The sequence below is a fragment of the Chrysochloris asiatica genome, unplaced genomic scaffold (genome assembly GCF_000296735.1).
Source record: "Chrysochloris asiatica unplaced genomic scaffold, ChrAsi1.0 scaffold00129, whole genome shotgun sequence".
NCBI classification, from domain to species: Eukaryota; Metazoa; Chordata; class Mammalia; order Afrosoricida; family Chrysochloridae; genus Chrysochloris; species Chrysochloris asiatica.
This window is the reverse complement of record NW_006408647.1, coordinates 3,381,848-3,399,404: the sequence shown is the minus strand read 5'-3', so window position 1 is coordinate 3,399,404 and position 17,557 is coordinate 3,381,848. Positions and strand designations below refer to the sequence as shown.

The 17,557-nt window shown below is 35.4% G+C and overlaps 1 protein-coding gene across 1 annotated transcript in view; it reads left to right on the top strand.

Annotated features, from left to right (window-relative positions):
* The window catches only part of SEC24B (SEC24 family member B), a 112,290-nt gene that overhangs the window by 73,617 nt on the left and 21,116 nt on the right, over positions 1–17,557 (top strand). The window contains exons 7-14 of the mRNA XM_006869343.1: positions 1,048–1,232; positions 4,299–4,401; positions 5,225–5,351; positions 6,925–7,034; positions 9,205–9,317; positions 13,688–13,806; positions 14,508–14,563; positions 14,813–15,019. Of these exons, the coding sequence (XP_006869405.1) occupies positions 1,048–1,232; positions 4,299–4,401; positions 5,225–5,351; positions 6,925–7,034; positions 9,205–9,317; positions 13,688–13,806; positions 14,508–14,563; positions 14,813–15,019 (1,020 nt within the window). The remainder of the gene's footprint in view (positions 1–1,047; positions 1,233–4,298; positions 4,402–5,224; positions 5,352–6,924; positions 7,035–9,204; positions 9,318–13,687; positions 13,807–14,507; positions 14,564–14,812; positions 15,020–17,557) is intronic.

The following is a 17,557-nucleotide window of genomic DNA, read 5'->3' as shown; positions in this document are numbered from 1 at the left end:
TTAATCATGGTGCCAACAGGACACTTCACATTTATGAAGATGGCTATATTTTTTAAAAATGGAAAATAGCAGGTATTGGTGAGGATGTGGAGAAATTGGAACCTTTATGCATTGTTGGTAGAATGTAAAATAGTGCAAGTGCTTTGGGAAATTTACGGTTCTTCAAAACGTTAAGCATAGAATTGTCGTGTGACCTAACAATTCTACTCACAGGTATATACTAGAAAGAATTAAAAACAGATCCTTGTACTCAAATGTTCATTGTAGCAATATCCATAGTACCCAAAAGACAGAAACAATCAAAATTGTCAGTAGATTTGTCAGTAAACAAAATATTGTGTAGGTGTGCAATAGAATATTTATCATTAACAAGAATTCTGTTACATAGTATGGCATTAATGAACTTTGAAAATTTTTGTTAAATGAAATAAAATAAAACTGGACACAAGACCCAATGTATGATTCTACTTGAATAAAATATCAGAATAGGCAAATTCTTATTAGCAAGTAGATTAGATTATGACTACAAAACATTCTGAATATAATTAATGCCACTGAACTGTACAGTTATAAATGACTAAAATTACAAACCTTGTTATGTTTAAAAAGTAAGTAGGAGAAACAGTAAGCAAAGCAAAACTCATTGAAGGTCATTGTACATTTCTCTAACGTCAATTCATTCTGAAAATTGATCACTGAAAAAACATAATTTCAATTAAGTATTTTTCCTGCCTTTGTAGTATAAAGTGTATTTCAGGAAAACCAAATTCCTGATGTTGAAAGCATTATTCCTGAAGTTTTGTTGTGTTATTTAGTCTTACTAGTAAGGTTTAAATTTATCCAGTGTGTTCCTTTGAGTTTTATTTTCAGTTATGCTGTAAATTGACTTTTCATGTTTTCATTCCATCATTATCAAGCCAGACTTAAATTTTCTTAGCTTCTTGCCTGTTCTATATGTTGAAATTCCATGTGCATGCTTATTATAAGACATTTTAAGCATGTTTGTTTAATATTCTGTTTGTGTGTTTTTTTAAAATGGTCTTTCAGCCGTATCCTGGAGTGAACCAGTTGTCGTCTAGTCTAGGAGGATTGAGTCTTCAGAGTTCGCCACAACCAGAAAGCTTGAGACCTATAAACCTCACTCAGGAGAGGAACATTTTACCCATGACTCCTGTTTGGGCTCCTGTACCTAATTTGAATGTAGATCTCCGAAAATTAAATTGTAGCCCAGAGTAGGTATTTATTTTTTAATCTTTTTAAAAAGTATGTATTATATGCCTTTCAGAAATAATTTGGAAGCTTCCCTGATTAGAAGCTTTGTTTATAAAGATTTTTCTATTTTAGCTTGTATAGAAAATCTGCGTCTGCTTTTAGATGTAGAAGTGAATATATGTCATCTTTTCCTGTCCCCAACTCTACCTCTACGTAGTCCTGTTCCCTGCCCCCTAGTGGCAGGAATAGTTTTTCTATTTGAGTGAAGGATTTTGGTGGTGGTGGTGTGCCGTGAAGTTGGTTCTAACTCATAGCGACCCTGTATAGGGTTTCTGAGACTGTATACGGGAGCAGAAAGCCTCATCTTTTTCCCGCAGAACAGCTGGCAGTTTCGAACTACAGACCTTGAGGTTAGCAGCCCAACTCATAACCACTACGTCTCCAGAGCTCCTTGAAGGATTTTAGGAACCCAGATTTATATAGTTTTGTTTACCCTCCCACCCCTTAAATCTCTTTCCCTCACCTTTCATCACTGGTAATTTCTGATGTCTTTTAAGTAATACATTAAAAAACCCACTGCCATCCATTTGATTCTAACTCATAATAACCCTGTATAGGTTTCTGAAGCTATAAATCTTTACTTGAGGAGACAGCCTTATCTTTTTCCTGCATGGAGCAGCTAGTGGGTTTGAACTGCCTACTTTGCGGTTAGCAGTCCAGTACTTACCCTAAAACGCCATTGGAGCTCCTTTTAAATAGAAGAGAATCTTTAAAAACTTTATTACGTTCTTCAGTCTTTGCTTGACAAGGGCACAGATCTCAATTATATAATCCCACAAGCATGTTTAGATAAATGGTTTCTCTCTGGGTTGTCCCCCCATCTCCCCCACCCCCAATTCAGTGTACAATGGGACTTAAAAGAGTTTGTGGAAACATTCCATTATGTTTTCATTCAAGCTTTCCGTGAACTTTTTGACGCCTTCTCATAAAGTTTGAAAACTAATAATCTCCAGACTTACTTATCCCACCTAATTTAGATTTGGACTTTCTTTACTGAATATTTCCTCACCTCGCACAGAAGTTTGGTTGGCAGTCTGCATCTGAGGGATGAGCTCTGGTACTCACCACACAGGGACTCTAAACCAAATGTTCCTTTTTCTTGTCTGCTATCAGTACTTCTGTCCCCTAAGAATAAGCTAGCTCTCTAGACCAATAGTTTTTTGGAAGATGTTTTCCTGCTCCTAGAATCTGTCCTCCCTCATAAAGTAAACACTGATTTACAGCATTGTCTTCTTTATATTAGGAGAACTCATGTTATTTACAGCCAATATTTTCCTTTCCTTGAGGTGTTTTTGTTTTCCTTATAGACTTCTTTTTCACCCAAAATCTTACATAGAATCAGAAAGTAGAAATAGAAAGTGGAGTCACTCTGAGGTTCACTTTTTTTTCCTACCACACTCTATCATCCCATCAGTGCCTAACCTAAGGCAGTGCCAAGATAACTTCCATAAAAGTGCCGGATGTGTATGATGTATTAAAACCACTGGCTCTCTAAGCTGCTATCAGGTCAATAAGTATTAGTCTTGTCATATGGGTGGTTAGGTATCCTCTAAATAGATGAATATAATATGAAATCATATATATGTGTGGAGCTCTGGTGGATAAGCACTGGACTGGTGTGCATTTGAGACCTACTAGCTATTCCATGGGAGAAAGATGAGGGTTTCTTCTCCTGTAAAAACTTAACAGCCTTGGAAACCTTACACAGGTTCACTATAAGTCAGAATGGACTCATTGGCAGTGGAGTGTTTTTTTTCTTTTCTTTTTTTAATATGCATAGGTACATATGCAATGGGGTGTCAGAAAGTTTGTGGAAAAATGAAATTAAAAGATAGTGGAATTTTCCCTTGTACTTTTTGAAGTCACCCTCATGTGTGTGTCTGTGTGTTTATGAAACCCCAGAGAGAAAGGGGTAGGAAAATGGCTTATATGTTTCTACCCAGTTATATAATTTCTGCAAAAATCATTCTTCAAAGGTGCTAGCTACCCTTGCTAAGGACTATCTTATGAGAGTTTTCCTGGGAAATCTTACACACCCCCATATCAACCCTACAACCTTAATCTTGCCCCTTCAGACTTCTTTTTGTTCCCAGAATTCAAAAAATATGTCAAAGGAACACAATATGAGACTTTTGAAGATGCTCATACTGTCATTTTGAAGTGTTGAAAATTGAAGAACACAGAATTCTTAAGGGAGGAGTGGGAGCTATGGAAATACCACCTTCAGAAGTATACAGACATAGAGAAGCAATAGCTTCACATTTTGATAATTTTTGTTTAGTAAAGGTTTCTATTATTTGATGACAATGTTAGGTGGGTAACTATTTTTAATTGTGGAGTCAGAACAGGTGTTCTCCAAGAGTTCCCCAGTTAAAATATAAAAAAAATTAGAGATCTGCATGAAGTAATTGAGAAAGCTATGTGACAAGAGTGTTCCAAATGCAGGAATAAGTTTGGCGTGTTCAAGAAACAGCTGTAAACCTGGCACCAGTAGAGCCGGAGAGACGTGGAGTAGTAGAATATGTGTACAGAGAGTTAGGCCAGGCCTTACGGGCCAGTGTATAGTGTCTGGAGTTTGCTTTGACTGCGTTGGGTAGAGGTGGAGGTAATTAAGAATATCTTAAGATATAAATGAAAAGAGTTTAACAGATGAATAAAGGAGAAAGTGGGAATTAGCATCATTATCAGAGATAATCTTTTTCACTCATGGTTTTGACTCCCTCTTATACATGGTAGTTACAGTGAAGTGATTTTGTTTGTTTAATGCCTTAAAGTTTTCTACCATGAAAATGATAGTTCTTAATTTGGTCTTTTGATATTTACAACATATCAAAATATATATGTCTGCTTGAAGTAATCAGGATCTTCCTGGTTACAGCTATATAATACACCCAAACGATTTTCATTTATGTCTTAAATGTTCTTCATTACTTCTAACTCATACTTACTCAGTATTTTTTTTCTGATAACTAATGTTAGTCCATGTTATTTGTGTTGGGTTTTTTTGTTTTGTTTTGTTTTTGCAGTTCCTTTCGGTGTACTTTAACAAATATTCCACAAACACAGGCTTTACTGAATAAAGCTAAGCTTCCTTTAGGATTGCTGTTACATCCTTTCAGAGACCTAACGGTAAGGTACCATATTTTTTTTTTTTTTTTACGTGCTAACGTGTACTTTTGTGCAAGATACTTACAATGTATATTAGATTTTTGTCAACCTCCTTCTTTTATTTGTTAGAAATAATCATTTCTGTCCAGTCCAGTTCAGCAAACATTTTCTGAACTTTATGATAGGACTTGAAGCAAGCACTGATTATACAGACATGATTAAGTCACTGGCATTGCCCCTAAGAAATTCTTAATCTAACGAGACAAAGGTATAAAAAGACTTACACAGGGTAATCAGTATATATAATTGATCAGGTTCAATGAGGTACTTCAGGAGTGAGTACAGAATGGAAAGTGAGTTCCTCTGGGTAGCATTGAAATAATTTTGTATGACATGAGATCTAAGCTGTATGTTGAAAATTTAGTAGTTTAGAAATTGGTATGGTCAGAGGGTAGATCAACCTTCGGAGGCCTTGGAGAAAAACTACATGATTGTTCTTAATGATATTAAACAAATAACCTTTGTTACAACAGGAAAATGCCAAATGCAGCGAATTTGTTGAATCAAAATATTAGTTGTTTACTGGCTTTATGGAAGTAGATCACTGAACCTGTTATTTCTGTACTGCTTCTGGGTGGCTTCAAATCACTAATCTTTCAATTATCAGCCATTCAGGGACCTTGAAACATTACTTATGTTTTGATGGTCTATTTGGTTTAATAGCCAGCTTGCTAGATTTTATACATTCTTCTGGTATTTCATGTAAATATACTGTATTTAAATTTAAATTTTCAGAGAAAACTTTTTCCAGAGACATTTATTCTTCCTAAATTTTACTTCTTAGCAATTACCAGTGATAACGTCAAATACCATTGTGAGATGCCGATCTTGTCGAACATATATCAACCCTTTTGTATCCTTCATTGATCAGCGTAGATGGAAATGCAATTTGTGCTATAGAGTTAATGATGGTGAGTTTTACATTCTTAAAATAAAGAGTGTTTTAATAGTATTTTAAACGTTTTCTAACATTTTTGTCATTTTCCCCATTTGCTTTAAAAATGTACTCTCATGCCATTTTTAGTGAAACTTTTAAAGGAACATGGAAAAATGGAATTGAAAGATAATGGAATTATTCTACAAACTTTGCAGGTCCCTCATAGTTTAGGGATATTTCATTTTAGCTGGCGAGGGGGATAGTTAACAAAAGAGAGGGTATAGTAAAAAGCTCATTTAAAAACAAAAAAACAAACAGTAAATGTCATGCAGGTGAGGTCATGCAGATTTCTTATACTAGCCCTGATAAGTTAGGTTGTCATCTGTTTGGTGTATTTGGTTCATTCAGCTCATGTCAGGGAGACCATCACATATGCTTGTGTGACTGTCTCTCTATTGCCCCCTTTACTCATAATCATTTTCAAATGTGTGCTTCTCTTGACTTTTTTTCCCCCATCTCATTTGGTACATAATAAACAGTTCATGAGCCTAAGAAAAAAAGTTACCTGTGCCCTGATTTTCTCACCTGATTTCAGAAAATAGTTTTTTTTCTTTCAGGTTTATAACATCATTCATGAGCCATAGAAAATTGTCACCATAAAAATTAGCATTGTATATTTGGTCAAATATTTAATTAACTCACCTCTAAGAAGTCTTAATGTGGGGCTATGGGCTAATGTGCTGGACTGCAAAATTGGTTTGATCCACAAGTCGGCAGTTCAAGCTCACCAGCTGCTCCTTGGAAACCGTATACAGGGTCGCTATGGATCCGAACTGACTTGTCAGCACTGAACAACAACAGCATTATAGCTAATGTGATGGCAGGATTTCTGATGTGGCCCTGTGGGATCATGCACTGGACCACAAGATCGGTTTGAACTGCAAGGTCAGCGGTTCAAATTCACCAACTGCTCCTCAGAAACCCTATACAGGGTCACTATGAGTCAGAAGTGACTCAACAGCACTTAACAGCAACAACAACATCGTGATGGCTGGAATTGTGGTTGCCTTGGCAGGGTCAGATCAAATGATTTTGAGGGCCTTATATGGCCCTCCTGGAGTCCTGGTTGCTTGAACTGCAAGGTCGGTGGTTCAAGCTCACCAGCTGCTCCTTGGAAACCCTATACAGGGTCGCTGTGGGTCGGAACCGACTTGATGGCACTGCACAACAACAACAATATGGCCTGTAGAGTCCTGGTGTGGTGCTGTGGGTTAATGCATCAGACTGCAAAGCCGTTTGAACTGCAAGGTCGGCGGTTTCAAGCTCACCAGCTGCTCCTCAGAAACCCTATACAGGGTCACTATGGGTACTTAACAACAACAGCAAATACATATGGCCTGTGGCCTGTGGGTTGGACATTCCCCACCCCTGCCCTAAGGGATTAGTTTTTGCCACTGTTTATACAACTCAAAGCCTCATAAAAACATTTGTGATGGAGGTGTTTATTTCTAGGGGTGTGTTGTGTATATGTGTGTGTATGATATATGTATATGTTTTATTACAAATTATGTTACTAAATTTGACCTGGATTCCTAATTCTTGTCTAGTTCCTGAGGAATTTATGTATAACCCCCTTACTCGATCATATGGTGAGCCTCATAAACGACCAGAAGTTCAAAATTCAACTGTGGAATTCATTGCTTCTTCAGATTACATGGTAACTATTAAATGTTAAAATCAGTCATGGGATATAATTACAGGTAGTCCCCATCTTACAATGGTTCCATTCCGGCAACTCAGTCTTAAGTTAGTTCTGACATAAGTCAAATATGTCTCTTTTTTTAGTTTTATTATTAATGCCTTTTATGATCAGTATCTTTATAAATTTGATCTTTATTTGTCTTTGTCTGTGGGGATTGGGAAATGTAAATTTAAAGATGTTTTCAGATATACATACATTTAAAGTTATGTAAATTGTGAAAATCTGTTCCGATAATGAAGCATTAGATAACGTAGATACTTTGTCAGTTGCAGTAATAAACTCCACTTGTGGAAGATTAACTGTATTATCCCTGGGAATGAAAGGACATTACTAGTCAGATAGTTAAATGACAGCTGTTTGTGTGTCCCTTTTCTTTTCTAATTCATGTATTTTGTAGCAATAACTCACTGCTTCCTGAGTCTGCCTATTGACGTTAGCAAACTGATCAGTGTTTCCGTACATCATTTCAAGCAATTGAAGCACCTGATCTACTTTAGAGAAAAAAATTGCAGTTAATTCAGTAATAACGTTCAACATCTGGGAGTGAACATCTCAGAATAACATCATTAAATTATAGGCTGCAACACTGTATACAGTACATATTACTAACAATAAGGTATATATATAAAAAAAAATCCACGTCATAAATCAGGGAATACCTACATTGGTAAAGTATAATTTTCTGTTAAATGCATTTTTGTCCAAATTTTGAATTTGTCCAAATGTATGAATTTTTTAAATAAATTAATGCTGAAAGATTATATTTGGCAAATAGAAAATTCTTTCTAATGATTATTTGATCTCCTAGAAAAATGCATACAATCACTCAGAAATGTTAATAGTACTTTATGATTAACACTAATACTAAAATTTGTTGCCATGGTTTGATTACCTGGAATGCATCTAGAAATATTCTTTACAATTTAACATTTAAGATCTTCACAAAAGCAAAGTTCATGTTTTTGCCAAAAACTGCTGTTTCTAAGCTCTTCATGAAATCACCATAATACTAATTCAACAAGTTTAGATATTAAGATAAATAGCTATTGACTTCATTCTAATTTTTTCTCTTCCTGATTCAATCATAAAATTTTACCCGTTCTCTAATTTTTAGTGTGAATTCTGCTCATCTTCTGAAATGTATTTATAATGACTAAATCTCTTCAGTATTTGCATTTTTCATCTTTGTTGCCTGTAAACATTTAAAGGGCTGCTAGTTGAACTAGGTGAACTGAGATAACTGATGTGTATGAAATTCCTGGTGCTTGGCCATTTCTTCCTTTATATTGTTTGTATTTTTTATGGCTTATTGTGTCTGATTTAACCTGTGTCCACTTAAGTACTATTTTCTTGTCTGTTTTCATATAACTGTAAAAATTTCTTTTTGTATCACTCTAATACTTCTACTCTCCACTGTTTACCATTATAACTTAATATGTTCTCAACTCTGTTTTGGCTGCTTGTTGTTCAGTACCGTCGAGTTTGTTCCGACTCTGCAACCCTGTATAGGGTTTCCGAGACTGTGAATCTTTGCCAGAACAGAAAGCCTCATCTATTCTCCATGGAGAAGCTGTTGTGCTCAAACTGTCTGTAACAGAATTGTAAAGCATATTTCAAAGAAGAGAAAATAGTATAAGCTATCACCCTCACAAATTCTTTATTTTGAAATACCTTTTCCAAACTGAAATTGCTTTCTTTACACTTAGTCTTTAACATTCGCACACAACCAGATAGTAGTTATCACAAATTGTCAGGCCTAATTTTTCTAAAAAATACTTACGCTTTCAGGCATAGGTAAGGAATATAGGGCTCAATATTAAAACATACACAAGCCATATTTTTCTTTAAAAGATGTCAGCCAACACTCCTTATCCTAAAACTTTTAGCCAAGCTATTTAGCCATTAACATATGTTGACTGCCTTATCATGTTTTATCCATAACCCACTCTTGCAAAGAAAAGTAGTAAATAAAGAAGTGTCATTTTTATTGGCACATGAAATCTTATAGAATATCAGCACTATTTGTGCATATATTTCTTGTATAATATACTCAGTAAATAGGTATAATGATTTAAAAAACAAATTGTACCAGTTAAATAAAGTACATTATTTTTATTCCTTTCAGCTTCGTCCTCCTCAACCTGCAGTTTACTTGTTTGTTTTAGATGTGTCTCATAATGCAGTGGAAGCTGGATACTTGACAGTTTTATGCCAGTCATTATTAGAAAATCTAGACAAGTAAGAATATTTTTTTTTTTTTACTCATAGTGTTTGTTGTATCTGTCTGTATAAATGTGAAGTTGATGGATTGGTTTTAATTAGGTTTGATTTATGTATGAATTAAAAGAATACTTCCTCTCCACCATATAATACTTGGACTATTTTATGACTTATAACTGGTCATGTGAATCGTGGAATTTTAATATTTAGTAAGGAATTTAGTTCTTACCTAACTATTCCTAGGGCTTAGCGGCACTGAACACTGAGCCTAGAAAGCTTGACTTGGCTGGGGTCACTCAAGCATCAGAATCTAGATGAGAAACCTAGATGTAATTTATGCCTGATCAAGGAAATTTTTCATATGCTAATTTTATTGTACTAAATTAGGTTATAGGGAAGAAGGGAATTGGTTTTGTACTGAATATTTCAGACAGCCAGAAGTTGAGCTGCATTGTGGATATGGGGGCAGAATAAAGGATGGGAAGGTAGTTTGGTTATACCTAGCTCTGATTTGTGCCTATGTGTCTACCAATTTCAATCATGAATGAGTGCTTTAACTAGCTTTAAAAATGAAACTTTCGAATCTCTGGAAAACTGTGTTGTTTATACATTTTCTTTTTGTTTTCTCCCAACAATCACATGAGATAGGAGTTAAAATTGTTCTCTGGTGGTTCTGGAGGCTTCTCCCTCATCTCTCATGAGTTTGAGAGTCCTTGTTCTTTTGAATGCTCATTCTAACCCCCCTAGTCTATGGGTCACTGATTGACCTGTTAATGAATTTGATAGTATTTCATTCAAGATAAAAATATCCAGAGATAATGAATGATTTGCTTTTAGTTTCTGTTAGTAGTTTAATAGTTCTTTTACCCCACCCCCAAGGTCAGAGTATTTACCCTTATTTTAATCAGAGCTACATACTTCAGAAATTGCTTTTATATTGAGTGACAGTGGGAAAACCACTCTGCAATGAAATAGTTTTAAGTAAATGTGATAGGATAGCAATATGATAGGAACATATTTTGGGAAAGGGCTCTGGAAATAGCTTAGAGAAAAAGGAGTTTAGTGCTGGAGCAGTTCCAGTGCATCTCTGTATTTTGAGTTTAGAGCAGGCCAGGTGTCTTCTCGTTAATGGGTACTAAACAGCACTTATTGATCTTAGAAATTACAAAGAAATGTGGGTTAATTTCTAGAAACATTACAACCAGAATTGGTAAGCTGAAAAACTACGCGATTAGTTTAATTCTGTTCTCTTAAATGCTTTCTGAGCAGCCTGATCTATTAAACATAATAGTAATAATATCTATCGCTTTGCTACGTGTTCTATTTTGGCATATCAATGTGTAAAAACATTTGAAAGGCATTGCTGAAAAATAAAATCGCATAAGTTAACATAGTTGGTGATACTAAAAAATACACTTATATGAAGATCCGTTTCCTATTAATAAGAAAAATATAGCAGACATTGAAGTGACTTTTCAAAGAATGTTGATAGATAAAATGTTTTTATATTCTTACATGTGGTTGTTATTTAAAATTTTATACATTGTAATCTGATACACATTATGTTCATTCTTTTCTCGTGAAGTAATCATGTGTCATTGTGCCCTTTAGATACTTGAACAAGATATACTGTGGAATGTGGCAACTAAAACTATGACTAATTTTTCACTTTAAAAAGTATGTTTCTCAGGAAAGATAGCAATAATTCTCTAATTGGTTCTTTACTACTTTCACTTTTAGTTTTATTTCTTACTTGAATACTTTCATAGTTTACTTTTCTGAAATTATGAATGAATTTTCCTCATATTAGTGATTTCATCTGAAAATGGAATATTTGATTCTTGTTAGGCATTGGGTTTTGGTGTGAATAAGCACTTGACTGCTAACTGCAAGGTCAGCATTTCAAATCCACCAATTGCTCCTCAGAAACCCTGTACAGATTCTGTATGAGTCAGAACCAACTTAATATACATAACAACAGGTGTTGAATTGCTAACCACTAGGTTGGCAGTTCAAACCTACCAGTTGCTCCATGGAAAAAAGATGAGGTTGTCAGCTGCCATAAGGTTTTTAAATCTCTGAAATCCTATATGCGATCACTTTGATTTCAAATCGAGTCAGTTTAGCATTGGCTCGATGGCAATGAGTTTTTTATTTGATCTTCTTTGGTATACACTGGTTTAAACTGAACCCACTGCCTCCAGGTCAATTCCAACCCACAGCAATCCTGTCAGACTGCTTCATTAGGATTTCTTTGTCTGTAAATTGTGTTTACAGAAGATTGCCAAACCTTTCTTTTGTAGAGCAGCTGGGAGGTTTGAACTGCTGACCTTTTGGTTAGCAGTTGAGTGCTTCACCACTATGCCACCAGGCTCCTATAAACTGGTTTTGTTGGTGGTTGTGGTAAGTGCTATCGAGTCACTTCCAACTCCTAGTGACCCTGTATAGGGTTTCCAAGGAGCCACTGGTAGGTTTGAACTGCTGACCTTGTAGTTAGCAGTCTAGTGTTTACAGGGAAAAGTTTTCTGCCCTCTATAAAAAAGCATATTAGTTTAGTAGCTGTTCAACCATTTTAAAAGGTAGCATATGATTAAGAACCTATGTACTGAAGGAAGACGTCCGAGATGCACTACCAGCATTGGTGAAAAGCAAGACTCCGAGAGTTGTTGGAATACAAATTGAAGTGTTTCAACAAACTGACTGAGTGCTGGAGTGGCACTCATTCATCTATGTCTAGAAACTTGGAAGACAGCAATGTGGCCAACTGCCCATCCCAAAGAAAGCTGACCCGACTAAATGCTGACATCATCAAACAATATCATTAATATCACTTGCAAATAGAATTTGCTGAAGAGAATTAAAAAATGATTGCAGCAGTATATCAACAGTGAACTGCCAGAAATTCAAGCTGGATTAAGATGTGGATGTGGAACTAGAAATATCATTTCTGACATCAGGTGGATCTTGGCTGAATGCAGATAATACCTGAAAGATGTTTATTTGTGCTTTATTGACTGTGCAAAGGCATTCAACTGTGGGGATCGTAACAAACTATGGCTAACATTGCAAGGAATTCCAGAACATTTGATTGTGCTCATGAGGAACCTGTACATAGACCATGCGGAAGCAATTTGAACAGAACAGGGGGATACTGAATGAGTTAAAATCAGGAAACATGTGTGCCATATTTATTCAGTCTGTACACTGAGCAGATAATCCAAGAAAATAGATTATATGAAGAAGAGCGTGGCATCAGTATTGGAGGAAGACTCATTAACACCCTGAATATGCAGATGATATAACCTTGTTTGCTCAAATCAAAGAGGACTTGAAATACTTACTGATAATTATCAAAGACTACAGCTTTCAGTATGGACTGCATCTCAATGTAAAGAAAACGAAAATGCTCACAACAGGACCAATAAATAACATCATTATAAGTGGAGGAAAGTTTGAAGTTGTCAAAGATTTCATTTTGCTTAAATTCACTATCAGTGATCATAGAAGCAGCAGTCAAGAAATCAAACGATGTATTACGTTTGTTGTATCTGATGAAAAATACCTCTTTAAAAGTGTCAAGGAGCAAATATATCACTTTGAGGCCTAAGGTGAAGCTGATCCAATCATGGTATTTTTAATCACTTCATATGCATGTGAAAGTTCCACAGTGTAAAAGACAGACTGGAGAAGATTCTATGCATTTGAACTATAGTGTTAACAAAGAATAATGAATATACCATGGACTGTCAGAGAACGAACTAATGTTTGAAGGTAGTAGAGCCAGGTTGCTCCTTGGAAGTAGAAAGACTTGACTTCATCTCACTGGCCAGAAGTACCAAACCCTAGAGAAAGACATGCTTGGTAAAGTAGAAGATCCACAAGAAAGAGGAAGATGACCACATACACACACAATGAAATAGCTTAACAAGTGGCAGGAGCAATGGGCCTCAAACATCACAATTGTGAGAATGGCTCAGGACCGGGCAGTGTTTCCTTCTGTTGTGGACAGGGTCAATGTGAGTTAGGCGCCACTGACTCAGTAGCACCTAAAAACAATAGCAACATATTATTAATTATCCTTAAATTTAGTTTAAGGAGCCCTGGTGGTACAATAGGTAAATATTTAGTTGCTGACCAAAAAGTCAGCAGTTTGAAGCTATCAGCAGCTTTGAGGGAGAAAATACCCAATGGTCTGCTCCTGTAAAGGTTACAGACTAGGACACACTATGAGACAATTCTACTCTACCATATATTGTCATTCCGATTTAGAATCAACTTGGCAGCACACAGCAGTAATAACAACAAACTTCATTAACTTTGTCTTTATTTTTTTATAATAAAGTATCTTGTTGAGTGCCTGAAATTTAAAATTATTATTTTATCTTTAGGCTTCCTGGAGATTCAAGAACAAGAATAGGATTCATGACTTTTGATAGCACTATTCATTTCTACAACTTACAAGAAGGATTATCACAGCCTCAGATGTTGATTGTATCTGATATAGATGGTGAGAAATTAACAAAATGAGTCATAACTACTGATTGTGAAGTTGGGGCTACCTTATCTTATAATATACTTTGTCATACGTTGTAAGGATTATTTGGTGCATTCTAGTATTTAAAAACAATTCCATTTTTGTAAAAGATTGTATTCTAAATATTTTACATCTTTGTGTGTATCTTCACATACATGTACCACATATACATATTTCTCTGTAACATAGAGTATATACAAGAGACCTTCAAAGAGTTCATGGAAAAATTGAATTAAAAGAATTTTTCCATAAACTTTTGGAAGCCTCTTCATGTATATAATATTGTTGCTCAAACGTAACAATTGTGAGGATGGCACAGGACTGGGCAGTGTTTCATTCTATTATGCATTGGGTTACTATGAGTTGGAACCATTCAGCGGCACCTATCAACAACATGTATTTAAACGTTGTTGTTAAGTGCCGTTGAGTCAGTTCCGATTCACAGCGACCCTGCATAGATAGGGTTTCTGAGGAGTGGCTGGTGAGTTTGAACCGCTGCCTTGCGATTCAAACCAACCTTGCAGTCAAGTGCTCCAATAGCACCACATATGGCAGATTTAATATAGTAATTCTACAGCATACATTTACATGTGTGACCTGATAAAAACTAATATTTTTGTTGATTATATTCTTTTGACTTGATTTATTGATTTAAAAATATATTTTCCTCATAGATATTTTCCTACCTACACCAGATAGCTTGCTTGTGAACCTATATGAAAGTAAAGAGGTGAGATTGATTTTTTCTTATAATATCAAAATACTTTTTATTTCAACTGCCTACTAAAATCTTTCACATTTGTTTACTTCGTATTAATATTGCAATTAATATTGATAACAGTAGAAGCATGTCTATTGACTCCTCAGTTACAGTCACCTAAAATGACCTGTAGTGGCACATACTACACTGTGGAATGTTTTAAACAAAAATATTGCCTTGCCTCTTCAGTAATTGAGCTTCTAATCTTTGTTTTCCCAGCTTATAAAAGACTTACTGAATGCATTACCAAACATGTTCACCAATACAAGAGAAACACACAGTGCCCTTGGTCCTGCGCTTCAGGCTGCCTTTAAATTAATGTCTCCAACAGGTGGCCGTGTGTCTGTATTTCAGACACAGTTACCTTCCATGGGTGCAGGACTTCTGCAGTCCAGAGAGGACCCTAATCAGAGGTCAAGTACAAAGGTATTTTATATTTCATTTTCTCTGTCATATTCAAGATAGTTCTTTCTACCTCTGACTCTGCAATTAATTACTTATTCATTATTCTACTGTTTACTTCATTAAGAATAAAAGCATTCAGATTATCTTTTTTTGCATTGCAGTGTGTTCTTTTTATTTCTTTGTTTACAAGTCATAAATATTTAAAGATATGACTTGATTATCTGAATTCAGTGTGCTCTTGTGATATTGTTGTTGTTAAGTGCTATCGAGTCAGTTCCAACTCAAAACAACCCTGTATAGGGGTACCAAGGAGTGGTTGGTAAATTTGAACCGCTAACCTTATAGTTCAAACAGATCTTGTGGTCCAGTGCTTATCCAAAATCTGATATGATAGAATTTAGCATGCTTAAGATAATACCCTTTTAAGTAGCAATCCAGGATAACTTATTTTTTATCTACAGATTTTGTAACTGAGGCTACTTTATTTTACAGTATACACTTTGTAAGAGTTTATACTATATAGATTTTAAATGTTAATTATAATAAACTTAATAATAAAGGTGAGACAGATTACTGTCTGTAAAGAAAAATGTAGCTCAGCAGTCTCATGTTCAAGATTTAGTTGTAGGTTTGAGCTTATGTATTGTATTTTTTTAACTGACGTTTTTTATTCAAAGTATATTGTGGGCATTTCTGACACTACTAAAAATTCCCTAGATACATAACATTTTTTAATAAGTATGAAAGTACTCTAGTACTCTAGGCACTTATTCATTTTTTCCTTAGGATAAATTCCTAAAGGTGAAATTATTATTTCAAATAGTACAAACTTTGTTCTTTATTACCGTATTTTACTTATTGAATTGCTTTGTTTTGTTTTAGCAGCTTGCACTGCTGGACTCTCATCCTCTAGCCACCATTGAATAATGTTGAATTTTTATTCTTCACCAGTGTGCTAGAGATAAATGATACCATATTTTAATTTTTGTAGAAGTTATAATTTTTAAATTCCTTTTGAGAAAAAAAACTTAATTTCAAAATAAATTAGGTCAAATATATTTTTGCAGTTCATCAACAAATATAGTTAGCATTCAGTTCATTGATCTGATAGTCCATTATAGGATACTGGTGGTGGTTATGTGCCATTGAGCCAGTTCTGACTCAAAGAGACCCTGTATAGGGTTTCCAAGGAGATGCAAATCTTTACAGAAGCAGAAAAGCTCATCTTCCTCCCACAGAGCTGCTATTAGATTCAAACTGCTGACCTTGTAACCCACTACTCTACCTGGACTCTCCTATATTATAAAATACTAGGTGTTTTGATTTTCTTTTCAGTGGACTTTCAAAAATATTATCCCCTTGTTTGGGACTCAGAAGCTTAAGTATCTATTAAGATTTCAATATTTCTTATCATCTGAATAAACTCTAATGTAATGATAATATTATAATTAAAAGAATTGAAAACAATTTGTTATGCATTGCTGTTGTTATTAAGTGCTGTTGAGTTGGTTCCAACTCAAACAGCGACCCTGTATAAGGTTTCCATGGAGCTACTGGTGAGTTTGAACCACCAACCCTGAGGTTCAAACTGACCTTGCAGTCCAAACCATTTCCCTGTAGCTCCACACCAGGACTCCATTGCTATGCATTATAACCTGGTTATTAAGATATCTCAAGCGAGTAAAGTTTTGCTAAAGGTAATACAGAAACGGCTACAATCATACATTGACAGAGAACTTCCAGAGGTTCAAGCTGGATTCAGAAGAGGCCGTGGAATGAGAGATATCATTGCTGATGTCCGATGGATCTTGGCTGAAAGCAGAGAATATCAAAAAGATGTTTACCTATGCTTTATTGACTACGCAAAGGCTTTCAATTGTGTGGATCATGACAAGCTATGGACAACATTGCGAAGTATGAGTATTCAGAACACTTAATTGTAATTCTGAGGAATCTTTACCTGGACCAAGAAGCAGTTGTTCGAACAGAGCGTGGGAACACTGAATGTTTTAAAATTGGGAAAGGTGTGCGACAAGGTTGTGTTCTTTCACCATACTTATTCAGCCTGTAAGCCGAGCAAATAATACAAGAAGCTGGGTTCTATGAAGAAAAACGTGGCATCAGGATTGGAGGAAGACTCATTAACAGCCTGTGATATGCAGATGATACAACCTTGCTTGCTGAAAGTGAAGAGAACTTAAAACATTTACTGATGAAGATCAAAGAGCACAGCCTTCCGTATGGATTACATCTCAATGTAAAGAAAACAAAAATCCTCACCACTGGACCAATAAACAACAATCTTATCAACAGAGAAAAGATTGAAGTTGTCAAGGACTTCATTCTTCTTGGATTAACTATCAACACTCACGGAAGCAGCAGTCAAGAGATCAAATGACATATTGCATTAGGCAAATCTGCTGCACAGGAACTTAATTTAAAGTGTTGAAGAGCAAAGATGTCATCTTGAGGACTAAGATACGCCTGACCCAAGCCATGGTATTTTCAATAACCTCATATGGATGCAAAAGCTGGACAGTGAGTGAATAAGGAAGATCG